General features: G+C 44.2%; 2 protein-coding genes across 27 annotated transcripts in view; both read left to right on the top strand.

Annotated features, from left to right (window-relative positions):
• Nucleotides 1-16,138, top strand: part of Lap (phosphatidylinositol-binding clathrin assembly protein lap) — a 31,678-nt gene extending 15,540 nt beyond the window's left edge. For 2 of the 25 annotated variants that reach the window (XM_076444311.1, XM_076444309.1), the window contains 15 exons: nucleotides 399-501; nucleotides 576-784; nucleotides 870-976; nucleotides 1,062-1,103; nucleotides 1,232-1,326; nucleotides 3,394-3,562; nucleotides 3,682-3,810; nucleotides 4,118-4,241; nucleotides 4,500-4,586; nucleotides 5,679-6,395; nucleotides 7,457-7,640; nucleotides 8,163-8,271; nucleotides 9,181-9,243; nucleotides 10,210-10,461; nucleotides 10,871-16,138. In XM_076444311.1, coding sequence (XP_076300426.1) covers nucleotides 399-501; nucleotides 576-784; nucleotides 870-976; nucleotides 1,062-1,103; nucleotides 1,232-1,326; nucleotides 3,394-3,562; nucleotides 3,682-3,810; nucleotides 4,118-4,241; nucleotides 4,500-4,586; nucleotides 5,679-6,395; nucleotides 7,457-7,640; nucleotides 8,163-8,271; nucleotides 9,181-9,243; nucleotides 10,210-10,452 — 2,381 coding nt within the window. In that variant the 3' untranslated portion in view covers nucleotides 10,453-10,461; nucleotides 10,871-16,138. Of the gene's footprint in view, nucleotides 1-398; nucleotides 502-575; nucleotides 785-869; nucleotides 977-1,061; nucleotides 1,104-1,231; nucleotides 1,327-3,393; nucleotides 3,563-3,681; nucleotides 3,811-4,117; nucleotides 4,242-4,499; nucleotides 4,587-5,678; nucleotides 6,408-7,456; nucleotides 7,641-8,162; nucleotides 8,272-9,180; nucleotides 9,244-10,209; nucleotides 10,462-10,870 lie in introns of all 25 variants that reach the window. The other 23 variants (XM_076444317.1, XM_076444310.1, XM_076444315.1 and 20 more) reach the window with 23 other exon arrangements.
• A 140-nt stretch (nucleotides 16,139-16,278) lies between these two features.
• Nucleotides 16,279-26,616, top strand: LOC143218823 (xanthine dehydrogenase). 2 transcript variants are annotated; one of them, XM_076444303.1, is made up of 25 exons: nucleotides 16,279-16,496; nucleotides 18,155-18,658; nucleotides 20,864-20,913; nucleotides 21,114-21,294; nucleotides 21,373-21,504; nucleotides 21,599-21,755; nucleotides 21,820-22,036; nucleotides 22,240-22,460; nucleotides 22,533-22,635; nucleotides 22,706-22,830; nucleotides 22,917-23,039; nucleotides 23,113-23,280; nucleotides 23,358-23,639; nucleotides 23,711-23,815; nucleotides 23,896-24,109; nucleotides 24,186-24,369; nucleotides 24,446-24,742; nucleotides 24,826-24,908; nucleotides 24,977-25,170; nucleotides 25,246-25,533; nucleotides 25,598-25,728; nucleotides 25,811-26,063; nucleotides 26,142-26,238; nucleotides 26,304-26,414; nucleotides 26,497-26,616. In XM_076444303.1, exons 2-25 carry the CDS (start codon nucleotides 18,633-18,635, stop codon nucleotides 26,562-26,564), a joined length of 3,810 nt encoding a protein of 1,269 aa, XP_076300418.1. In that variant the 5' UTR covers nucleotides 16,279-16,496; nucleotides 18,155-18,632; the 3' UTR covers nucleotides 26,565-26,616. The 2 variants fall into 2 exon arrangements, with proteins under 2 accessions (XP_076300418.1, XP_076300419.1); XM_076444304.1 differs by lacking the exon at nucleotides 16,279-16,496 and having other exon boundaries at nucleotides 18,010-18,326; nucleotides 18,454-18,658.
• The last annotated feature ends 101 nt before the right edge of the window (nucleotides 26,617-26,717 follow it).

Here is a 26,717-nt window from a genome sequence, read left to right as displayed (position 1 = left end):
GATGAATATCAATGTACACCTTCGTGGATACGCCATGCCAATCATCGACGCTTTACCTACCCGGAAGCCTGTCCAATGTTATTCACAATCACCGCGCAATCACGAGAAGCAGCTTCGAAATTTTCAAAGGATCGTCGGACCCACGAGCATGAGAAATAATATTCGGTTGGCAAGAAAGTAATTTCGATTAAAGCTCATTGCTTGGATAAAAATATTGGGTTTTATCTCACCTTAAAACACCGAAATGTCTTTCTTGCCAACCCAATATTTCGTATGGGTGATTGCCTCTTGTTATTCAAACCCCGCGATTAACAACCGTTCGTTGTAAATGCCTTGGAAAGGTTTCCCTTCACCGTAGCTTTGACATTTAATGAATGAACGTGTCTCTTGTTCGTCAGGCTATGATATGTCACCATTTATCAGGCGATACGCGAAGTACCTCAACGAGAAGGCCCTCTCCTATAGGACCGTGGCGTTCGACTTCTGTAAAATGAAAAGGGGGTAAGGAATTTTGTCTTGTCGAACGATTGTTATCTTCTTAAAGAGCGTGTCAACATTTTGCCGTTCGGTTCCAGGAAGGAGGTGGGCACCCTGCGCACAATGAACGCTGAGAAATTATTGAAGACTCTGCCGGTGTTGCAGTCGCAGCTGGACGCGCTCTTGGAGTTCGATTGTACAGCGAACGATCTGACGAACGGCGTTATAAACATGGCTTTCATGCTTCTTTTTCGGGACCTGATTCGATTGTTCGCCTGCTACAACGACGGCATTATTAATCTATTAGGTAAAACGCTCTCGAAGCTTGTCTAATTTGTATTATTCGGCGAAAGTCCGACGGATCCGCTGATCGTCGTGTCTTCTCATTTCAGAAAAGTATTTTGATATGAATAAAAAACAATGCCGCGAGGCCCTGGACTTGTACAAGAAATTTCTTATAAGAATGGATCGGGTCGGTGAATTTTTGAAAGTAGCCGAGGTAAGATCTATTCGTTTTTCTCACGGAGAACATTATCCTAATTTTGAAACTGATTGTGAAAGTAATTTTTGTTGTTGGTTCGCAGAACGTCGGAATCGATAAGGGAGACATACCTGATCTAACAAAGGTAATGAGACATTAAGGACACTATTTAATTTTCAGAAAGATGATTCAGGATATCAGAGTGAATTTATTTTGATATAATCGAAGCGATATTCTCTAGCCGTCGAGATATTAAAACTAGACATTTGTCAGGCCCCAAGTAGTTTACTGGACGCGTTGGAGCAACATCTTGCCTCCCTGGAAGGGAAGAAGGGCTCCGCGGCGAACACGCCCACGCAATCCGCAAGGTATGTCGAATCAGAATCTCCCTATACGATTCGAGTTTATGTTAACGTTCAGAGTATGAGTAAAGAGAAACTAACTTTGAAGAATATTTTGCGATATCTGAACGTATATTCTCTCTCTGGTTAGTCAAAGTCAAAGGTGTCATTGTTGTCGAGAAACCAACGAGATCTCTGTTCATTCAGCGAAAAGAAAAGAAAAGATCAAAAAGCGCAGACGCATCGATCAAACAAAGAATAGGCATTGAACATCCCAAAACAGACTTTCTCCCCACGTTTTTTCTGCCGTTTCTACAAATTCTGCAAAACACAAAAATACAAATCCTATTGATCATCCGACCGATAATCATATTCTATTCTCCTCGCAAAATGTTTTGTCAGTTTGTAGGGTGAAAGGTAATGTGGTCATTTGTTTTTTATCGCTTGCAAAGATGCGCTTTTACGTTGAACGATTCTTTTCGATCCCCCACCACCACAAAAATCCCCCGCCGAACCCGCCCCACCACCCCTCAGTTATTATTTTTGGTTGATTAGTCTTTTACGTTGCGGTCTACATAGTTGCAGTTCCTCGATATTTTTCTATATATGTTTCTATCTGAATTGTGTTTGCTTTCTGACTTTTTAGATATTGGTGAAGCATTTCCAGTTTTCTTGTTTGAGCTGCGTACCGTGTACACTGCTGCTCAAAAGTTGTGGATCATTTAGTCGACGACGCTTGTATGTATGGCACATTTCTTTTTCTCTCTCGTTCCAACGATCCAAGTGATCCGAAACTTTTGAGCGATGGTACATATATATGTATACATGTATACGCGCGCATGCACGCACGCATCAAACGATCGTGTATGTGTAACATATATGTATGCATATATATTGATATAATTTTCGCTGAATTTTCACTTAGCTTGCAAATTCGTACCTTTCAGTTCTTTTTTCTCTGCGCAAACTATGTTTTCTGTATTTTTCCGTTGATCGTCTCTCGCACATGTCCAAGGTTCTCCTTCTCTTCGGTTCTCACTTCTTAATTCTGTACAGTGTTTCGGAAACAGCACATTGTCAGAGTGCACCGACTCGCGAGAAACGACTCATTCGTCGGGTATCGATTCCGGACAAGTAAAAATACGTAGCTTCTCTCTGAAAATCTTCACCATCGCGATGAAAATTCTGTTGGCGAGCAACGGAATTGATTCGTTTTGCTACCGACGAGCCAAAGCACAACAACTCTCTTTTCCACGAATTCTCCCATTCAGGAAAGCTAGAAGCTAGGCGATACTTTGTTGCACACAATTAAATCTGTATATAAGTGTACGTGTGCTAGCGGGAGCGTGTCTGTGCGTGTGCGCGCCGCGTGTGTGTGTGTATGTGGATAAGAGGATACAGTACCAGTACGCTGTAGCCAGTAGCAAAGACAAAAGAAGGAGCGTCTTTTTTCTGTTGTTTTATTCGTTCGTTGCAACACACATTGTCACTAGGTGGAACGAGTTCAAAGTAACCGCTTGCGTGTGCTTCCGTTTAACCTGTTAACCGGAGTAGAACGGATATACGCGTCGGTTCTACTCGCCTGTGAATCCTTCTCTTCTATCTTCGAGAATAATTGCATCTGCAAGATAGTTTCTTTTATTACATAAAATCAATCGAAGCGAATGCTGCCTGTAATTATCGTCGACGGTTAACGGGTTAACAAGATACGGGAAAAATAGCCTAGCTAAATATGGTCTGGCGAAAATGATGTATGTGTAAAAAGAAAGAGAGAGAGAGTGACTTGGTGAGAATGCGTGCGCGTATGGGAGCACTGACTAGTTGAAACTTTTTTACACATCGTTGTATCTTTATACATATTACACCGTTTCTTTGTTTTTTTGTTTGTCTTCTCCTTTGTTTTCAATGATCAACGTTCCTTTTCGCTCCTTCTCGGCCACACTCGTCGTCGTCTACGTTGAAAACGGCTTCTCTGTTCCCATCCCGGTGCGAATCCACGACGCTCTCCATCGAGACACGTCCATTGCCCCGCCCCCCTCTCACCCCCGCCCTTCACCCCGCCCACAACCCCCGCCCCTATCATTCTCCAAGCAGCAATAGAACGAATGTAAAGTCGGGAGTGTCCGCCCTGTCTTCCACCAGTACTGCGTTTGGAACAGCAGCCAGTAATAACCGTCTCGACCACACCGGAAATGGACACATCGACGAAGCACTCAGGCAGCAGGCCCTCGCTGAAGAGGAGGCCGCGATGAACCAGTACAAGGTACCAGCAATTACAGTGAATTCTGTAGGTTCAGTCTTTTGTTGAAAGAAAATCGCCTACTTCCTGCTAGAGCGTGCTCGTGTACCTTAAACGCGTTTCATAGTGTCTATGAATTTCAGGCGAAGGTGCAATCTCCGTCGGGTGGGCCCAGCACAAACCCATTCCTCAGTTCACCGACAAACAATGCCGATCAGCCGATCGTGGATTTGTTTGGCGCACCGCAAGCAGGAGCGGCCAACGAATCTCAGGTAGCTCGATTTAGACCCTCCTCTCGGTGGTCCTGTAAATCAGAGGTCGACGAGAAGAGGGCGTGGCCTTTGAAAATCAGCCGAAACGAGCACTTCTTGACGGCCTCTGCTGTAGATCAAGCATGAGCAGAAATTAGCGCTTACGCCCCGGCCGACTCGAGAGCGAATAAGCCACGCCCACTTGAGTAGGCGTTACTCTCGGGAGACACGCCTAGTCCCAACGGGGCAAAGAGCGCTCACTGTCCATGCCTGACCTAGATGAACGTGTTGAACGTTCAGAAATTGATTTGATTCGTTTGAGCCGCAGAAAGCGTCGGATGATCTGCTCCAGCTAGCAGGTAATCCGTTCGCGGACATGTTTGGTGCACCTCAGACTGCACCCGCCCAAACAGCGCAGCCACAGAACAACATGTGGATGACTAATGGTAACGGTAAATACAAGTTTGTTTTTTTTGGTTTATTTCTTTTTGTTTGTTTGTTTGTTCGTTCGTTTAAATCGTTTGTAGATTAGTGATTCACGCATTTGTTCACACCATCGAACATATTTAGATCGATTGGCACGATTAGATTAATTCGCATTGTTCATTTAAATGCGGGACACTTGTCACGAACAAATGTAGGAGTCACTGTATTCTCCCGCTCGATCATTTTGCGTTTGTCTCATTTGCTTTTTTATTTTTGATTTGTAGGTTTCGCGGCAGTACCACCGGCAAATAATAACTTTGTTACAGATAATAGCTTCTCTTCCGTATTCGGTAATCAAGACTCTCAGTCTGGTAAGTATCAAATCCTTCGTTTCTTTTATATCACTCTTTCTTTCTATCTCAGTTATAACATGATTTTATTCTGCACCGTTTCTTCTCTATCTTTCTATCTATCTATCTATCTCTCTCTCCCGTCTCTCTCTCTATCTCTATCCTCGTTCACATTGTACATATACATACCCCCGTTTCTCTATACTGCAAACAGTTTCTTATCGCTTAACTATTTATCTTTTTCTCTCGTATCATTGCATCTGTGACTAAATTGCCTAGATCCATAGGTGACGATGCCTGTGCAAGTTAATCCTCGTTTAAGATTTTCGACGGGAATGCCCCTGTGACATTCCTGTCCAGCAACACACAAGGACAACACGCTCCCATAGTTCACATACTCGACAGCGATTTAACCCCTCGGATCCGACATCAGTACGCCGTACTGGCCCCGGGGAATAATTTCAATATTGATTACAGAAGCGCGCGCGTTATTGTTCGCATTCTAGAATTTCAAGATAACTTAGCGAAAATATAAAGAAAAAGTGTACGTCGTCGCCGAAGGGTTATCTGTCGAACCGTAAAAGTAAATGTGCTTCGTAGTATGGGGTCTAGCGGATCTCCAGCAATCTCGGGACACCTATGCCAGCGTAGGAAGAAGTATCGATGTTCTAACCGAGTGTTCTGCCGAGGAGAGGACGCTGTCTCGATCTAAGGTGCTAGTCCAGACAGTGTCCTCTCCATAGAAAGCCACGCAAAGAGAGTCGAATCCAAAAAGATCAGAGTCATTCGGTCTTGTACTAAATGCGAATAATGTTGCAGCGCGTTAGCCCGAAGAACAACGATGTTTCTTACCCACGTGATCATCCACACATCATCTGCTCATCATCATCATCACCACCATCACTACCACCACCACGATCATCATCTTCATCATCATCGTCATCGTCATCATCCTAACCATCATCCCAAATGAAGAGCGTGCACGCAATAACACTCTCATGGTCTCATCGAGGAACTCGAAAATCATTCTTCTAATCACTCTGAAAAGTCGCAAAATTAACCCAAGGCGTGAATGCCGAAGCTAATCAATGCACACCTTGATTTTTGCGCAAGCTGGTGCTCCAGGAACGTCCGGATCCGTACCGAACCCATTCATGTCCGACTTCCCCTCCCTCGGCGGTCAACCACCGCAGTCGAACGCTCCTGCTTTCGGTCTGTTCGATCAGCAGCAGCAACAGCAAGCTGCTGGTGGAGCAGACGGGAGCGGTGCGATTGGCGGCGACGGTCAACAACCGTCGCAGACCGGAGATCTGTTCGGTGCCGGCGGACAGGCGGACCTCTTCGGAGGTGATTCGGCGGTCTCGATGGCCGGGGACGGGGTCGCCGGGGACCATGCCGCGGAGACAGCGTCCTCGGCGAACCTCGCGACCGGCAAATCGAGTGCAACCCCGCCTTCAAGACCGCCACCTCCCACGACAACCGGTAGCAGCACTCCGCCAGCGGGTCAAGGTACTGCTGCTCCCGGCAAACCCGGCGCTGTAAACCCAGCCTCGAACGCATCCAGCAAGAGCGCTTTCGACGATCTAAACGATAGCATTCGCATGGCACTGGGCGGGTCTCCGTCGCGATCGGCACCCCCTGTCGCTCAACAAATCCCAACCGCGCAACAAGCACAGCAACCTCTGCAACAGGGTTTCGGCATGTTCGATATGGCCGCTAATATACCAGCCACCGGGCAGCCTGTTATGCCTGGTGGACCGATGATCGGCTACGGTATCTCTAGCCAAGTCCCGGCTGGATACGGTTCCCCGGCAAAACAGCCGATCTCAGGTGACGGGAAATGTATGGATGTTTCCTCACACACACTCTCTTTCTCTCTTTCTTTCTATCTCTCTCTGTCTTTTTCTTTCTTTCTGTCTTTCGTTCGTTCTTTCTTTCTTTCTTTCTTTATCTCTTCGCTCTCTGTTCTCTGCATGCTCGACAGGAATCGATGATGCTTCGCGTGGATCACCGGCTATCGTACTCTGTTCGACACTTTGAAATTTTCTTCAATACTGCTCAACTTTCGTTGGGAACATTTATTCTTTCGCCGGGAACGAAGTACGTGCTGCGAGAAGCGAAGCGTCAGCGACTCCTTCTGTTCTACGCCGATCGAATTCTAGACCGCTTTGCTTGAACGTCTCATCTCATTTGTAGTGTAACAATTGATCCACGATCTAACACCGTGTACACTATCACCAGTAGATCAGATTACTTCTGTCCACGGTGCATTATACAGGTGTGCCGACTTAGCATTTCTGTAACGTTGACGTTTTGTGATAGATGGGTAGTAATTCTCTGGCCGCCGCCAGACGGCGCATGGTCTGTAGGTACCGTACGTGTTCGAATGAGATTGTGTGTATTCAACAGCGCGCTGAATACGCACAATCTCATTCGCACACGTACGGTACCTACGACCCATGCGCCGTCTGGCGGCGGCCAGAGAATTACTACCCATTTATCACAGTTTTCTGAGGGAAGTCGCCACACCTGTATAATGCACCGTGCTTCTATCACGTTTGGTTTGCTCGAAAAGAAGCATGGCATCTTTGGCGTGTTCAAAGTGTATACATAGAGAAATCGGTAGACTCTCTTACGTGCAATCTCGGAGAGGGATAGCACGTTGGAATAGTGCTTTCGAGCCGTTTATTTCTTTTCTTTCCAGTTCTAGACTCTGTGGCACAGTTATGTTTTAGTTTATCGTTAGCAAGAGAGGCAGTAGTTTTATTCTCCGTTCGAGATCCATGCTTTTGTTAAGGTACAGAATTATGTTGTCACTTCTGTAACCAGCAAACTATTGTCGTTCCCGATTCTTGGTTTACGGGGCTTTGGCTGATGTAGATGTTGCTTAGGTTTTGACGGTATAGGCTCGGTGATAATGCCGACCGCTGTAGCTGGAGATAATCACATTTCAGCAGCAGGACAGCAGCCTAACGCCGCGTCCACCGGCAAAGTATTGACCGGGGACCTTGACAGCAGTCTCGCCAGCCTTGCCCAGAATCTGACTATCAACAAGAGCGCGCAGCAGCAGGTCAAGTGAGTTGAGACCGCCCCGCATCTGCAGAGTGTACCGAATGGCCTAGAAGTTATTCCTCCACTTGTTGAATTAAATAGTTTCATCAGTCTGCTGAGTTGTACTATAATATTTCTCAAAAATTTTTTTCACGATCAAAAATACCATAACCATGAAGATTGAGACCGTAGGTTTACAACGACACCCACCTAGATTGGGCATTCGGTACACTGCGCGGTAAATATTGACAAATATGTTGTCAAGGTCATCATTTTGAACAACTTCTTCCTGTATATGTACGTCTTAGTTCAATAAATCGAGATTACGAGCACAGTTCATTCCGCAATTTTTATTAATATTAATATCTTGAATCGAAAGTATAAAGTCTTTTAAATAAAAATTCTTGTAGGAGGATGAAGTTGTCCTTGAATGTTGACCTTGGCAACATAATATGCGAAGATGAAGGTCGTCGGAGTCTTTTGTCAATATTCGCTCACTGTGCTTTTGTCAGGACCGTTTTTGTTAACGATCGAATAAACTTCCAGGGGAATGCAGTGGAACTCGCCTAAGAACGCTGCGAAGACCGGTGGCTCGGTCGGCGGATGGACACCTCAGCCAATGGCAGCGACCACGGGCGCTGGTTATCGTCCAATGGTAAGCGGATCTGGATCGTCCAGGCCGATCCGTTTTTCCAGTCTCGATTTGTTAAACCGGCACGTTGTTCTTGATCGTTACCGAACTGTCTGCCCTTAGTATCGTTGTATCGCGATCCGTCTGTGTTGTTTACCATCGCACGAATGCTCCGCGTCCATAAGATTTCGATGAGCGCTGACAAATTATCTGCTCTTACAATTTAACATTGAACCGTTATCCGCATGCAGTTCTTTTCTCTCGTTATTACGATAATCAGTGATTGCCTTATCACTAATGTTATTACAACATCGCGACTATGTCTTTCCGCATAGTCACGATGCGATAAACGTTTTCGCTTTCTTTTTTTCTATTTTCGTTGTCTACGGTGCGGAACGCGATCGAACGGGACGCAACCGGATCACGTCGGTAGATATAACAGAGGGGAGCGAGTTCAATGACAGAAAATAGAAAGTTCCGCGGAGAATTTGTACTTTGCTGACCCCGGGTCACTCTCGTGAACCGGTACACGTGGTGTACGCGACACACTGCGTTGGCACGCTTGCTTTATCGCTCGACAAGCTTTCGCACAGATAAATCACTGTCAAACACGGGGACGTTTTCCTGTTCTTTTCGTCGAGGAATCCGACGATCGAAGGACTGTGTTTGACCCTCGATCGCGGTGCATTCCTCGGAGGAACTGTCGCATAGCTTCCCAATCCGACTATTTGAAGATAATCATAGCAGAAACGCGAATATGCTCGCGGATGTGGTTTACAGAAACGGTTGGGAAGCTATGGATTAGAATTAGAGCAACGCTGGGATAGCATAAACATTCATAGTTAGGATTATAGACGACGAGAAGGTGATTGTTGATCGGCGCACTTAGTACAATGCATGCATGGCGTATGGCATGCCACATGGCTGTTGCAGGGTCAAGGAATGGCGCAGCTTCCTCCAACTACCCTGGGCTTCCCTAGCCACGCCGCAGCGTTGGTAAGTTAGTATTCCACACTCCGCGAGAAAAAAAAGAAGTCCTATCTGTTTCACGTGGCTGCCGTGTAACAACTGTCCCCACTAACTCTGCGTAGAGATGAAAAGTATATACGAGCGGCAACCGAACGGCGGAAGAAACGATTGATTTTGAACATTGTCTGTCCACGAGTTTTCTTTCCACTATGTTATGCTGCATCTTGCTACTCTCTATCTCTGCTTCTACTATATTTATCTCTCTGTTGTACAGTTGATATGCACACGTGTGTTTTTAGTTCGGAGACTAGTCTTTCTAGTTAGAATTCTTGTATCTTTTCTCTGTGTTAGTCGCACGCGATGGTACCTTATCGATCACCGGTATACATACAGGGCGAGTCGTTCGATCACCTAGATCGTAACCAACTTGTTGCACACAAAAATGGTACATACAATGTTTTTATATTTAGTAAAAAGTTATTAAGGTATACTTCGATGAAATTTCAGTGGAAGTATAATGACGAAACCCTTCTTTTCTGTTTTTAATTATTTTTTTACGAAACTTCTACCATTTTTCCGATGAAGCGATTCGCCCTGTATATTCTATATAGTGTACATAACGAACTACCAGCAGCGATGCAACACTGTTTCCATTGTACATAGAGAAACTTTGTAAATACACTATGGTTGCAGCGGGTCCTCTTTTACACGCATCCGAACGAGTCTAAAACCACTGTACCATCTGTATCTGTCTCCTATCTCGACCCACTGTCTCAAAAGACCTATTAGACACTAACAAACTCTAAAACAACACTGTACACTTCTAAACGTTGCGACCCGAGAACGGTTGGGTCCTCCGGACGATATAAAAAAAGTACCAAAACAAAAAAAAAAAGAAAAGAAGATTACATGGAAACAGGTGGACGTGAAAATGGTAAACATTCCAGAAAAGTACAGGCTGGATCTGATTGGGCGGCTTTCTGGTGTCCCTAGGGAATGCAAGGTGTCCCAATGGGCATGCAGGGCATGAGGCCGATGATGAACGCAATGCCTGGCGGTGGTCCCGGCGGCATGATGGTTGCAGGAGGAGCCGCGCCAATGATGATGCCCAATGCGAATCCCATGATGGGTGCTAATCTACAACAGCAACCGCAACAGCAACCGCAACAACCTCAGCCTGCTGCGCAACCACCGCAAAATAACGCGGTCCAACTCGATCCGTTCGGTGCTCTGTGAAGCGATTAGGTATCTATCCTCCCAACTCATCGAGTAGAGATTCCGCTCCAGCGACACAACAAGCAAACGAGACCAAGACCGTGTACATATATATAGTTTTTCCGATTAACTGTAATTAACGCTTCCGTTGTGATTAACAAAGCCAGAGTTCGCTCCCAAACACCGATCTCTCCGAAAGTAGATTGATCCACTAACTTCTTCTCTTTCTCACAGTCGAGTCTTGTTCACATGCTCGGAATAATTAGAGGCTTCGACGGCTCGCTGACAGGTATTCGACACGCACAGCGTGTCGGAGCAATGCTATTATCATAGTAGAAAACCGCCTGGAAATAACGTAAACGTTAGGTTTCTATCGTATTCGAAATTGTTTTTCGTCGAACCTGTTTCCCGCTAACACATGGTCTGTGTCTGTTTTCAGGAGTTCGGGTTAGAACCGAGCGGACGAAGCACCAATTCTGTACATACTGTGTAATATGCCTAGGAAATGTGCCCTGCTTGCTCTCGTTATTCTACGTAATACCCGTGACGACCAGGCTCCCCGTCCCCAACCTCCCCGAAACGCAAGTGTCTGCACGACGTGGATCATCGTCATCGATCAGCGGGAGTACGCGAACGACGGACGCCCAACCACCTCTCCCCCACCACGTTACATTTCTACATGCTGATTGAGTATAATCGCGTATACGGGTTTATTCGGTTTACGGCGTTGTTGCCTTAACACGAGAAAAATATATGTGTAGTCTCAGAGAATTGTAAACACGCTTACGAAAAAAAAAATTGTACACACACATAGAAGAGAAAACTAACGAACGAACAATATGTACAAGGCAACTAAAAAGCGAGAGAGAAAGAGAGATTAGAGAAAAAAATCACGCTGCAGAGAGAGAGAGAGAACGAACCGTATTGCGTTTAGAATTTCATGAGCGTGGATGCGACTATTCCGTAAAAAGAGTTGACTGTGATAGTACTGCATCGACATTGTAGCGTTTTCCAGTAATTTAGCCAGGGAAAGATTTTGAATGAGGATCGCGTGTGATGAGTACGTGCGTGTGCGTGTGTCTCTGCGTGCGTTTTCGCGCTCGAAAAAATGGGGGAGAGAAAGAGCGAGAGTCAACGAAAAAAAAACAAACAAACTGCGGCCGCGAAAAGAACCTTCATTCGTAGACGAAACAGAGGGTGTCTTGAATAGTAGCTCCGCCAAGCTTTATACACAATACTGGAGATGGTGTCGAGTAAACGAGCATTCCTTGACGCAAGGGAGCCCGTAGATCGGTGGTTTGTCATGATTCTAAACGTACATACGTCTCGGGAATATTCTATGTATATTATACATATATATATATATATTTAAATATATATATACATATATAGTATATGGTGAGCCAGGCCGTTCTCCGGCTAGATTGCACGAGCACGTTCCCCGCTCGTCGAGATACGATTTAGTGTATAGCATTCTATTCGGAGCCGAATTCGCTGCGAATCACATTTGTCGGGCGTCCAAGTTCTCCTCTCCGGTTGTTGTTCATCGAACGTGCTGGCGCAGTTCAACGGGAGAATTCTGGGACACTCGATTATACTTGGCCGATATGCATGCATCTACATTATTGTAAAATTATGCGTACCGCATGAGCGTGTGGGCCGTACGCTCGCGATCGAATTCGCGCGCGAGATACAACGTTGAAGATATAAATATATCTAAATGAAAACAAAAAAACAAATAGATAAATATATACACGTACATAATGCGTATAAGTTAGGTCAGTGCAGAAGATCACGCCTTTGTTGTATTTTCGCACGAAATCCGGCACGAAATTTTGCACTGACGTAACAACATATGTATGTGTATATGTTTATTCGTATTTACATATATATGTATATATAAATAACTGTATATGTATATGGCGTAATACTAATCTAGCGCATCCGTGTCGCTCTCCACGTTTCATTTTCGTACTCTTTACCATGTATCTTTGATTTCGACTCAGGGCGCTGAAGCAGTTACGACGTATCCTTTGTTAAAAAGTATTAAATACTAAATGAGAAGTATATATATAAATATACATATATATATATACATATATAGATAGGTATACATATAGAGGGGGAGAGAAAAAGAGAGAGAGAGTGTGTGTGTGTGTATATGTGCGTGTGTGCCTGAACGACGAGTGTATGAAAACGAGAATGAGCGAAGAATGTGGAATATTAGTTAGTCTCACTAATGTTCTTTATCCGTATACCGTTCCGAACTGTCTTAATTAGGTATTCGAACGAACTATCTACGCAAGTTAAGGTTTATGATACTCATATGGTTATTATGAATGTAATATCGCGAGTCTACAATTCAGTATGGTACTATTAATATAGTCAATAATTCCCGTTCGAAGGTCTAATTCGGGATTCGTTCTCGTCCCTCCCTCGCGTTGGGAATCATGCGTGCGCGCGCGATACGTTATCGGTTCCGAATCGCAAACAATCGTTGTTTCCGTCGTCGAAAAGAAAAAAAACGGAGGCCGTAAGGATCCTAAGGGGGGCGACGATTCGGTCGCGCGTTACACCGACGCGTTGAACCTTTGTTTTTGTTTTTCCACGGGCTGTCCGTGGGAGTGGCTCGTGTACAGATGAAAGAGAGAGAGTGTGTGTGTGAGAGAGTCTAGAGTTCAACGGAATCGCGGGAACGCCGTTGCGTACCTCTGTGACCACTGCTTTGCGCCCGATCTGACGTCGAAATTGTTTTCTCGATTCTCGTTTTTGTTAACGGAAGTCCGAGTTCGTTTGCTTGGCGAATTAAAACTGGTCGATTCGAAAGAGTTCTATCTTGGCTCCCGCGAACCCTTGCTTTCCAAAATGAGAACAACAAATCTTTCTTCTGTAATCGACGAGCGATGGAATTAACGCTTTACCTACCGATTTAGCAGAGTCCTTGACATATCAAAGGTGAATAGTTTAGCTCTTCTCGCAGTCGAAGCTGTTTTGACTCCAAAATTTGAGTATATTTCCATTTTGTTTATGTGTAGTGCATTTTGTTGGATTGCGGTAACTATTAAGTGGACGTAGCTCGGAGATGTTAGGAAGCCTGCCGATAGGTTTCCGGTAGCTAAAGCGTTAAGGATAATCGCATGATCAAAGCCAGCAAACGTCAGACCGTGATGTTAATTTAATGAATCGGAACGCTGTTCGTCGAGATCGCGACGCTGGTTGTCGGGAAGCGACGTCTCGATGGGAATGACGTCGATCGGAAAACGTTGGACCTTAAACGTGAGAAGCCAGGGGTGCGCAGGCACGTTTCGTTGGATTGTCAGTGATCGGTGACAGGAACGAGTCTAGATCAGTTTTGTGCGGCCTGCTCCGAGGACACAAGGAACCGATTAAAATGGTAACTTTTGATCAGTAAAACGTGTGTACATGGTCTATTTATTACTCTCCAAGCGAACCTATCTGTCGAATAAAACGACTGTCTATATGTACGTGTACAAGAACGGACGTGTACATTTTTCAGCCGTCATCCCTCGACGATTTGCACCCCTGACCCCCCACCAGGTCCAAGTCTGCGACTTACTTAGCTTAGGCGTCCTTGTATAATACGAATACGGTTCCAGGATTTGGCGAGAACAACGGCCATAGGAGACTAAATCATAAATCACGTACGTTCAATTAATGACTATGGATCACGCGAGAAAATACTGGTCACCAATAAGTTTCGAAGAACTCGATGCACTCGTGGTAGCAAGCGAAGAAGTCGTGGACCATCGTTCACTGGCCTCTCGTCGCAAAACTAGGGACAAAATCTGTAGAATCGTAGCGACGGTATTTGTTTATATATGTATGCATTGTATATACAGGGTGAACCACGAATTATGATCAGTGGAGATTCCTCTGTTATTAGCAGTCCGATCGAAAATGTTTTTATCAGACACGGCATGGTTTCAAGAGAACTTTCACGTGATTATAGCGATTTTTTTGTCGACTCTTTTTTTTCGTGATTCTTCAAGATCACCTTTTGTTGTCAATCTTTTGCTAATACGCCTACAATTTTTTTACGCTTATCTGTTAGAATACTTCGAAACGAATTCGGTAAGTATCATAATCGGACTGCTAGTAACAGAGTAATTTCTACGGATTACGATTCGTGGTTCACCCTTATATATGTATATATACAGCCTCGTTAGTTCGGACCAGACCAGTTATATCAACGAACGACTAGCAGAGATGAATGTAGCGTCGAGACAGGAAAACGGTGTAAACTTACTGGTGATCGAATGTAACAGGACAATATTACATGTACATGCATAAACGCATATTTTATCGAGAATCATAGAGCAGTAGCGATCTACGTATCTCTCCCTTGTAAGTTAGCGGAAGACAACGCGAAGTTCAAAGCGGAGACGAAGTAACGAAACGCTATGTCAAATCTTTCGTCGATACCGCCATTAACGCGTTCAGCGCCTCGCCTCGGGTGACCGTAATTTTCATGTCCACGCCGATTAGTCAATTGCGAGCAATCGTTTCGTTTGCTAGATTACGCTAGAACAGGCACGCGGGCGAGAGCTTCGAGGCAACGGAGAAAAATTTTCTATTTTGCTCCGCGGACGCCTGGCTAACTGTCCCGCGGGGCAATCTCTGCCCGTGCCTGCGCTAGACGCTCGTAGGCGTTCTGCCTGCTGTACTATAACCGATCGCATTACGCGAGACTGGAGTATCTTACCGTTGCTTGGCATTTATCATTGTGAAACTACATACTTAAGGACACTTGTAATTATAATTGTAGGATTAGGGGCGGGGTCGAGGGAGATGGCAGCGATGCCGCTGAACGCGTTGAGAGCGCCAGCCTAGAAGAACGTGTAAAGTCGCTAGCACTTAGCGGACATATTTTGTTTAACGAACAAAGAGTGTAGCCGGATTAGATGGTCACATGTGCCCCCAAACTAAATTGGTCTTTCGTATCGTTCGACTAGGTCCCCATAGAAAATCCGCGATAATGATTGTCATAAAACTAGTAGCGCTGAATGATCAATCAACTAATGTCGATCGTGCCCCCAAACTAAATTGATCTTTAATTTTAAAAATTATTGTCATAAAGCTAGTAGCGTTAGATATCAATTTATTCGTTCCGAGATGAACGAAATTACAGTGCAAGGTGCAAACATCTGGGATCTTTCTGAAAATCGAATTTGCAATCGGAAATTCGGACTTACCGACTTGAAACTCGGCACACAGATTTTCGGGGGCGCGTTTGACCACCCCATCCGGCTACTGCCTTACCAAGAGAACGGACGAGCCCTATCGAATCTATATCGGTAGCCTAGGAATCGAATAGAGGACGGAGAAGCTGCTATTTTTTCGGACCGCGATACATACGTGTCTGGTACTACACCTCTGTCATGCTACGTTATCTCGATTTTTCCGTTCTACCTTCCCTTCTGTCAAGGACGTCTCTCTCTTGAATGGTAGCGATAAGCGCGCGCGCGCGCGCGCGTACTCGAGTGAGCGCGAAAGCTCTTATCGATTTCAATGGGGACGCGATATACATATACACTGTGTACCAGTCTTGTAATATTAGTTGAGACGCTATTATTTACCATTTTACTTTGCATTAATTGTCATTGAACGTCATTATGCGCTGCGGATATGTTGTAACGATTATTATGTAAACATGAATGGCGTTTAATAGAGTATTTATTGAAATTAATTCTTTGTTCTTTAATTCGCGGACGGAACGCGACGAACGGTCGCCCGCGAAAATGAAATCTGTCTTCGGTCTCGGTTTACCGACTGATAGGCACAACTGCTTCTAATTGAACTTATTCCGCAGGGATCATGAGCAAGAGGAGGAAGGTAGATTATCATCATCTAGTCGGACACACTCGGAAATTGCGCGCCGGTCAGAATTGTTCTCAGCAGACTTTGATCTTCCACCCTTTTTCGTTCGAACATTTTTCCGGGTGTTGGAGGTCAGCAGGAAAGAAATTGTTAGAAACATGTCCGGCACCATTCAGCACTAGACGAATAATGCCAGAAGCTAATGGAAATTTCAGAAGTACTCACAGGTTCATTATTTTCATTTCAAATTCCATATCGGAAACCACGGCACAAAACGATTACTTTCAGGGACCATAATTGTTCTAACTGGACTGCGGATCTTTATGCATTCATAGAAAAATTTAGTAGATGAGATTCAAAATTGTTGGACAATTTTTAAAAGTGAAGTCGTCTTAAAATCATTAAGGGAAGAAATAACATTCAATTTAGTTTCTATTTCTTGTAATCGATGCAGACATTTCTTATTTTGCATAAAGATCCGTAGTCTAGTTATAACCAAAAAGAAGAAAAGTCATAGAATAACAAGTATTTCATCGACTAAAGTCGTATTGGTTGCAAATAAGGATTATAAGTAACCGAAAATTTGTTCTGTTGTTGGTAAATGTTATCGTTGAGGGAAATTCATTTCGATCACTTATAACTAGACTGCGGATTTTATGCATTTATGACAAAAATGGGTACATACAATTTAAAGCAGTGAACATGTTAAAAATATTTAAGAACATCAATGTATTAGTTTCAGCTTGATAGGATAATTAAAGGAAGAATAGAATTTTTATTTGGCTCTTGTGACCTGCAATCGATGCAAATATATTTTATTTTGCATAAAGTTCCGCAGTCTACTTATAACACAGTTATCAATGAGAGAAATTTATTTCGATCGTGCTCATAACAGTTATTGATGAAGGAAATTTGTAGTAGTTATTATTAAACAGTACAACTTTCAAATGGTAGACAATCAATTATTTCATACAATTTTTATTCGTAAAATTAATTGCTGCAATCAAAATTGAATGTGCAAACAAACAGATTTTGTGTTGTTCTTATGGTCTATTGATTCGTCTTGTTGTACGAAACCTTCACAACCTTGCTCCATCCGAAAAAGAGTAGACAACTCAATAATTAAATTAGCAACCAAAATTAATTTTCTCATCAATAATTATTATGAACAAGTGAGATAAATTTCGCTCATTGATAACTGCTCTGAGCAATCGAAACAGTTTTTCTTCATCGATAACAGTTATCGAGGATGATAACAACAGGATATCAGGACTGGCTCGCAGGACTGTGGTTTGGTAGCTTTGTGAATAACTGGTCGAGTGTGCGGATATTCCTTGAGTTTATTATAAGAGCCTGACAAGCTCTCTTACTGTAACTTTCAATACGGCGATTCGATTCTCACCGATCTCTTGAAACCGGCACGCGAAACGGCAGCGATTCGGCATATATTCGTTACAATTCAATTTCGCCGATCAGGAGCTGAGACGACACTTACAATTAGCTAAAGACGCAGGGTCATGTAACAAAAACTGTCAACAGTCACTAGTGACTGAATCTCCGGAACGCTTGGAAACAATACCGGCTCAAGCAACCGGCGAGCTATTAACAGCTATTTGAACGATATTTCGCTCACGTAGATATGGTTTTAAACAAGGAGGATCCAATTTTTCCAACACTAATAACTGTTATTTACAACCAAAAAGTATAAAAATCGATATTTTTTAATCATTTCGTACTCCGAATTTTTTAAAAAATATTTTGTCTACATTATCTGAAATTTCAATAATAATCAACTTTTTATGAATGATTTTTTATCGTGGAAAATTTTAGAATAACTGTTATTTCTGGTCCCTGATCACTACATTCTTCCGCTTTCTTCCATTAGGTGCACGCTGTACAGAACGTCAAATTTTATCGTCCAGTAACAAATACCCGAAAGAACTCGACCCGAAGTCATTGCAATAAGCGAAGCAGTGAAAGGACTAGCGCTGAATGTCTACGGAGAAGATAACAATGGATACGGGATAGCGAAGAAAATGAAATGACACGACAGCAAAGTAATGAACTTAATGCCTATTAAACACGGTCATTGAGATAGGACAGAGCTCTCCGCTAGACAATATCTAATAGGGGCCCGCGGATGATTTGCCACTTATGCAAGCGTTCTTGTTGCATATGCTGTAGTGGGAGATCACGATACAGATGTCTGCGAACGCTATAGCAAACACTTTCAACGAGTTGCCGCCGTGACATCGGTCGAACGTAGTTGCTTTCGACCCGCCGGTGTCGATTGATCGTGATTGACGTTTTACGCTTATACTTTGTCTCTGCCAGTTGCTCCGAGAAGCATCTCCGTGCCGATCATGCACTGCATCAAGAAAGACGTTGGGTGAGTTCATCCAGACACAAACGATCCTAATGTGTAAATAATAAGAGTGTATATAGAGGATTGGAAAGAATTCGAAATTTCGTGCAATGCGTTTTATGTAAGCGAACTGGAATTCCACTAAAGGGAATACCTTTAATGTTGTAATTCCCAGATAATTGCTATACCGAGGCACGTTCTAGATTCGAGTCACCGAAAAAAGGAATAGCGCGCGGCGGTTCGAGAGAAAGTGGAATGCAATTCTGCAACCCTACACCAATGTTTGTAAAGTGAACAAAGGAGTGAACGTGCTCGTGCGCTGCAGTTGTATACATCCTTTCACAAACAGTGAAAGTGCATCGTGCGAGCACGTGCGGTCCTAAACAATCGGAGCACGCCGCAGTTGTTTAGAGAAACAAACGAAAATTAATCCGCAACTTCGACCCCCTTGATAATGATTAATAGACTGCGGATCTGTGTGCAAAATAAATTCGTCAATTGCAACAAGTGACTCCGTGGATACCATTATCCAAAACAGTTTTAATATTATTAAATTCGTCTGTAAAAAAGATTACACAGAATGAAAATGGTCTGGGTTGAAAGAATTGTCTTGATTTCCGAATTAAAATTGCTTCGAGTCCAAAGGATTAATAATTCTTCTAATTTGCCTGCTACTTTGAATCGCGCCTAATCATTTTCGTCATGAATGCATCAAACCCGCGGTCTATCAATTGCTCTCTTAGTTAGTATCCCATTTACCTTTACTTTAACCCCGTATTATCTTTAGCTCGGTTGCATGAGTGCACGGTCTTCCGAGACGCTTCTTACTATTGTCCTGTATGGAATGTTATATAATCATGATGCATTACCACACTTTAATCTGCGGAATATTCCGTCGAATCACGTAGATGACAATATAACCGTACATTTTGTATACTAACGCATGTAAGACGACGATGCAAACGAGTAAAATTATATGAAAGATTGTTGACGGGGAATGAGTTTAATTTTCCGAGTTGCGGAGTTCCTTGAGAATGATAGGTAATTAGACTGTGCCGGCTGATTATCAAGTTGCTTGGAAAGAATAGGAAGTTCGTCATTCTCAAGAGCCTCCATTAATTTAGTTAGCGAGGCATGCAGTCGAACGAGCCTGATACGGTTCTAATAATAATTAATAGGACCCCAGTAAGCGAAAATGCTCGATTCTGCCCTCGGCACCATACCGGCACAATACTGGCCGCTCGGTCCATTTTGCCGTTATACAGGGCATTCGCCACATTAGTGCGACCGTGCAGCCCTCTTAAAATGAGCAGAATTCAGGACCGAGCGACGTTCGGCCAGTATAATGCCCCTTACCTGCCCTCGGCACGCTGGGCTCGATTTCTGCTACGGCAAGCCTGGTTGACTGGGACGTTATCAAATTGCATAACGATTTGATAATCGCTATTAGTCTAGCTCAGCGACCTTGTAGATACGGAACAAGAAACACAGGAGTGTCTTGTCCACGGTGCATCAATCTATCGTGATTTGATATGTGGAATAGATTAGATAATAATAGGAATAGGAAGTTCATTATTCTCAAGAGTCTCCAATTGATTTAGTAAAATTTAGTCAGCGAGGCATACAGACGAGCGAGCCTCATACGATTCCGATATAAAGACATTATCGAGTTGAATAACGATTTGATAATTGCTGATCAACATAGAATTATTATTAGTCTAGCTTAACAACTTTGTAGTCAGGGAACAAGATAACACAGGAGGGTCTTCTAAATATAGGGAGCGTCAGCGTAATGATATTTCTCAATAGTGGAATAGATTAGATATAGCAATATCCATACTCAGTCATTTTCTGCTGATTAATTCGAAGCGTATTTATTATATAAGTTGGTCCGGGAAAAATTAATTTGATTTTCTCGTTTCTAAAATGGCATACCGTCCCGCTTTCCCACTATTCCCTTTATCAGCTAATGAATTTTATTGAAATTCTGATAAATATAAACAATTCTTTGTGCAATGCTATAAACGATAACGACGATGTTCTACTGAATGGTATGCGATGCAAGAGGCGCGTGTACCAACGTAATATGCGGCACTGTCGCAAGACGAGCAATTACGTAGCGTGAATTGTGAATCCTGTTCTCAGATAATTGAATGGAAAGAAGGAGAATACGTTTATCACTTAGCTCGTGTACGTATTGCAAGATTGACTGCTGAATATTTGTTACAGGGACTCTAAATCCACCGTTGAATTCACCATCAATGGAACACCTTACACCGGTGCGTGTCTTATAATAATATTAATATAATAATAATCAATCGGGTGATTCTCGGGTCGGGTCGGGACCCGGAAATCTATGACGTTCGGGCCTCCGAACAATAAAAATTTCCGGGTACCAACCCACCCCGAAATAAAAGAAATGATGACATTTTGGAACAGGCAGAACCGGCAGAAACATTTACGTGAAGTTTCTTTGCAGTTGATAAGAGTGTACTGCCTGGAACATCATTGAACGTGTTCATCAGGGACCATGCGAAGCTGCGAGGCACCAAGGCCATGTGCCTCGAGGGTGGCTGCGGTGCTTGCATCGTATCCGCGACGGTGAAGGGCGTGACGATGTCCGTAAATTCCTGTTTGGTACCAGTCCTGATTTGTCAAGGGTGGGTGGAGCCTTCATCTACTTCTCCGCTCTTCTAATTTCTGATTTCTTACAAAATAACATTTTCTTGTCGTTACAGCTGGGCCATCAAAACGATCGAAGGACTAGGCAACCAAAGGGAAGGGTACCACGCGTTGCAGGCAGCCCTGGCTCAGAAGAATGGCTCCCAGTGCGGTTACTGTTCTCCAGGCATGGTGATGAACATGTACAGGTACGCTGTTCCTCTATACAGAGTGATTTTAAGAACTGGTACATGTTACTGCTCTTTTTCAAGTAAAAATTATAGAGGAAAAAATCATTTGCAGTCTTCATCAGGACAAGAAGTTGACCATGAAAGAGATAGAGAACTCGTTCGGCAGTAATATCTGCCGATGCACCGGCTACAGACCGATTCTGGACACGTTCAAGAGCTTCGCTTCGGACGCCCCCAAGGAGCTCGTCAAAGAGCTACACGACATCGAAGTGAGTCGAACGAATTCAAGGGATACATAATCATCTGCTCTGCTGTCGACTTTCTTCTTGGCAGGAGTTGTACAAGATCAAGATCTGCAAGAAAACCGGCGAACCATGCACGAACGGTTTCAACGGGTGCGCCACAAGTGATCCAAATGCAGACACCAAGATCGACATCAAATTAGATGGAGCAGAGTTCCGTAAAGTTCTCTCGGTGGACAGTTTGTTCGAGGTGTTTCAGAACAATCCCGACGCTAGTTATGTTCTTCACGGTGGCAACACCGCGCACGGTAAACCGATCGCGTTTCACAATGATATTGTATGCGTTACGTACAGTAGTACTCCCGTATAACGCGACCAGAAACTTCTTTGAAAAGACAGCAAATGTACTGCCGCAGAAGATATAGATACACAGTAGTTTTGAACAATTTTTTCATCGCGTTATATGGGAGTCTACCGTACGTGTCATGGTCATTGTAACGCCTACCCGCAGGTGTGTACCGCTTAAAGAGACCCGACATGTACATCGACATCAACGATATTCCCGATCTGCGTCGCATTACCAAGGAGAACGATTCCTTGATCATCGGCGGCAACGTCTCCCTCACGGTGGCCATGGAAACCTTCAATAAGTACTCGAAAGAATCGAAGTTCGAATACTTGCAACACTTAGCCAAACACATTGACCTCATCGCGAGCGTGCCCGTCCGAAATGTATGTACTGACAATTAGACTCTTGGATAATCGGTGCAACGACGACCTGCTTACATCGCTGATTGATTGCAGATCGGTTCTCTAGCCGGGAACTTGATGATCAAGCACCAACATCGCGAATTTCCCTCTGACCTCTTCTTAATGCTGGAAACGGCTGGTGCTCAAATACACGTTTGTGAGTAGGCCCGTTTCATTGCTGCTTTAATTAAAATAATAATTGCTGGACCTCTCTTCTCTGTAAACAGTGGACGCCACTCTCAAGAAGAGCATGAATTGCCTGGACTTCCTCGATTACGATATGAAGCACAAACTTATATACAGCATAATGTTGCCGGCGCGCGGCAGCGAGTACTCGTACAGGTCCTACAAGGTATACTTTCACGCGTTAAGAAATAATCAACCATAATTATATTATGATACTAAATACGATGGATAACACGTCAAATGATTGAGCAGATCATGCCGAGGGCTCAGAATGCCCATGCCCTCGTGAACGCCGGATTCCTGCTGAAGTTGGACGGGGCTGGGAAAGTCCTGGAGAAACCGAACATTATATTCGGTGGCATACACAAAGATTTCGTAAGTGGCTTTCTTTCTAATGTTCGAAATCCGGCTATTCACCTTCGCGAACTTCGATATCGTTTGATTTCAGCTCCACGCGACGCAAACTGAGAATTACTTGGTTGGTAAGTCCGTCTTCGACAAGGAAGTTGTCAAGCAAGCCTTGCAAACTTTGGACACCGAGTTGAAACCGGATCATGTGTTGCCTGATTATTCTCCAGAATTTAGGAAGACCCTTGCCGAAGGGCTCTTCTACAAGGTACTTTTTTCAGGTATTCTATAGATCGTATAGGATACGAGGTACAAAGCAATTTTGCAATCGTTGAATTTCTGTAGTTCGTCATCAATTTGAAACCGGAGAACGTGGACCCAAAGATACGTAGCGGAGGCACTGTCTTAGAGCGTGAATTGTCTTCCGGAAAGCAACAGTACGACACGGACAAGAGTCTGTGGCCTTTGACTCAACCGATTCCGAAGATTGAATCCGCGCATCAAACCTCCGGCGAAGCGCAGTATGTCAATGACCTGCCGCCCTTCCACAATGAAGTTTTCTGCGCGTTCGTTCTCACCACTGTGCCGAACGGAAAAGTCGCAAGCATCGACGCATCTGAGGCGCTGGTACGTGATTTACATCGGTCTGCTGTTCTTCGACGATCGTATCGCTAAATTTAGACGAACTATTATTCCAGAAAATGAAAGGAGTTGAAGCATTCTTCTCAGCCAAGGATATTCCTGGCAAGAACTTCTTCATCCATGGGGTCTGTCAGGAGATGATGTTGCCCAACGACGAAGTGGTAAACGCAGGAAGTTCATTCGTCAACGACAGTCGCTGCGACGTGTCCACCACACTCAAATTGTTCATTGCACTTCGTAGTTGTTCGCCGACGATAAAATCGAATTCCATGGTCAGCCGGTTGGCGTGGTCGCCGCTATTAGCCAAGCGATCGCCAACGAGGCAGCGGAGAAGGTGAAGGTCTCCTATGCCGATGTGAAGGAAGACAAAGCGGTGTTCACCATAGAACAAGTGATCGCTTCGAACGATGCAAGCAGACTGTTACAGTCGGGGCATTACGATGCCAAAAGCAAAGGTGATTCGCGTTTGTTTCGAACGAAATGTTGCGCATCGAATAGAAAAATGTATTTAATCGAAATATCAATGTATAGGAAATGACACGAAGCACGTGATAAAGGGCGCGTTCCGTTGCGGCGGTCAGTACCATTACACCATGGAAACGCAAACTTGCGTTTGCGTCCCGATCGAGGATGGTTTGGACGTTTATCCGTCGGCGCAGCATATGGATCTGATTCAAGTGGGCATAGCTCTGGTCCTAAACATACCGAACAACAGGTAAAACGTTCGCAGGATAAAATACTTCACTCGCCTCGGCGCTCCTGGCCCGATTAACCGAGGCTTTGAATCGCAGTATAAACATCAAAGTGAGGCGACTGGGTGGTGGCTATGGTGCGAAGATATCCCGAGCTGCCCAGATAGCCTGTGCGTGCGCGTTGGTCAGTTACAAGCTGAATCGACCGGCTCGTTTCGTAATGTCGATAGAGAGCAACATGCAGGTGGTAGGCAAGCGATTCGACACCCGTCAAGAGTACGAGGTCGGCGTGGACGACAACGGACTCATACAGTACTTGAACGCGAAGGTTTGGGGCAACACTGGTTGCAATTTCAACGAGCCTCACGAGTACTTCACGCTGGAGCACATGAAGAAGTAAGCGTTGCAACAGTGTCTACAAACAATACTCAATTAGGAATTTAGGTACAATAGTTTATTTTCTCCGTGGAACTTTGCAGCTGCTACGACACCAGCACTTGGACCTGCGACGGTTACGAAGCAAAGACCAATTTACCAAGCAACACCTACTGTCGAGCACCAAGTATAACAATCGCTTGTTTCTCCGGTTTCTTTCGTTTCTCGGTTGTTACTCTTCCAATTTCTCCACAGGCTCCACGGAAGGATTAGGTATGACAGAGGTCTTGATGGAGCACATTGCCAGGGTTGTTCAGAAAGATCCCATGGAGGTAAGGATGACGAACATGAGCTCGCTGTACAAGGATTCATTGAAGCCTATGGTGGACGAGACGTGCACGAATGCGGACTATGAAATGAGGAAGAGAGCCGTGGAAACGTTCAACAATGTGAGACGCAATTGTATCCGTGCTTTCTAGTTTCATGGAGACAGAGTGTTGAACGACTTGCTGACGACTGTTTAGGAAAATCGATGGAAGAAAAAGGGATTGGCCGTGGTACCGATGATGTACCCTCTCAGTATTTGGGGACAGTTCAACGCGCTGGTATCCATTTATGCTCGCGACGGTACCGTTTCCGTCACACACGGTGGCATCGAGTGTGGCCAGGGAATTCATACGAAGGTGGCTCAAATAGCGGCGCACACTTTGGGAATCGATTTGTCGCTGGTGTCTGTCAAGCCGAGCAACAATTTAACATCTCCGAATAATTTTGTCACCGGCGGCAGTATTACCAGCGAAAGCTGCGCATACGTAAGTCGTGCTAACCGAGTTTGAACTATCGCAACACCGATTAACATCGTTTGTGTATTTTTAGGCGACGATGAAGTGTTGCCAAGAACTCATGAAGCGGCTGGAACCCATCAGACAGGAACTGAAGAATCCCACTTGGCAGGAATTGGTGTTACAAGCGCACCTGAAGGACGTTGATCTATGCGCGCGTTACTTGTATGCATAAAACAATATATTAGCGTAATTTACGAGTATTTCTCTTCGTCCAGTATGCAGATATTTAACGCATGATCTTCAGGTACACACTAAACGAGGACATAAAATCTTATGAAATATATGGCGTCACGATAGCGGAGGTCGAAGTCGATATTCTGACCGGGCAACACATCGTAAACAGGGTGGATATAATGGAGGATGTTGGTGTTAGCATGAGTCCGGAAATAGACGTAGGCCAGATGGAAGGTGCTTTCGTTATGGGGCTCGGATACTGGACCTCGGAAGATTTAATTTACGATCCGAAAAGTGGCGCGTTAACGAATTACAGGACATGGGTTTGTATTTGTACTTGGCCAGCGTGGGACTATTCTTCACAGGGATCATTTCACGCATGATATTTTTTGTTTGCGTAGAATTACAAACCGCCTGGAGCGAAAGACATTCCCGTCGATTTTCGAGTTTATTTCCGTCGAAATGCGACTAATCCATTGAGCGTTATGCGTTCGAAAGGTAGTATTAATTACGAGCGAATTGTATCGAGATTATGTATCGCGCTAATGCCATAAATCTTACAGCTATTGGGGAACCGCCTCTCATTATGAGTATTGCAGTTCCAATAGCAATTCGTCATGCATTGGATTCGGCGAGAAAAGACGCTGGAAATACCGACGCGTGGTACCGGTTGGGTGAGTTCATGTTACTTTACTCTCAAGTTTTGTTGTCTTGCAGGTTTGTCCACTTTATGTTTGCCATCGTCGATTTTTCCAGACGGTCCTGTAACCACGGAGAAGATTCTACTGAACAGTTTAACTAGTAAGGATCAAATGGTGCTTTGAACCGAAAGAAGAATTGAGTTTTTCTTAAATAAAGTATGACATTCTTATTTGATATTTGTATCCTGAAATCACATAGTCCTATCGTCCTCTGTCTCTCGAATAAGAAGCTGCTGCTATTTACGAGTTCATTTTTGAATCACTTCTACCAATCTT

Source organism: Lasioglossum baleicum, chromosome 20 (assembly GCF_051020765.1).
Source record: "Lasioglossum baleicum chromosome 20, iyLasBale1, whole genome shotgun sequence".
NCBI classification, from domain to species: Eukaryota; Metazoa; Arthropoda; class Insecta; order Hymenoptera; family Halictidae; genus Lasioglossum; species Lasioglossum baleicum.
Note: the sequence above shows the minus strand (reverse complement) of the source record. Positions and strands in the feature narration are given on the sequence as shown.

Coding starts and splice junctions, on each gene's coding strand:
- LOC143218823 (XM_076444303.1), top strand. CDS start 18,633: ATGCACTGCATCAAGAAAGACGTTGG. Junction 23,040..23,112: donor GTGGCATACACAAAGATTTC/GTAAGTGGCTTT, acceptor GTTTGATTTCAG/CTCCACGCGACGCAAACTGA. Junction 23,640..23,710: donor TCGACGCATCTGAGGCGCTG/GTACGTGATTTA, acceptor CTATTATTCCAG/AAAATGAAAGGAGTTGAAGC.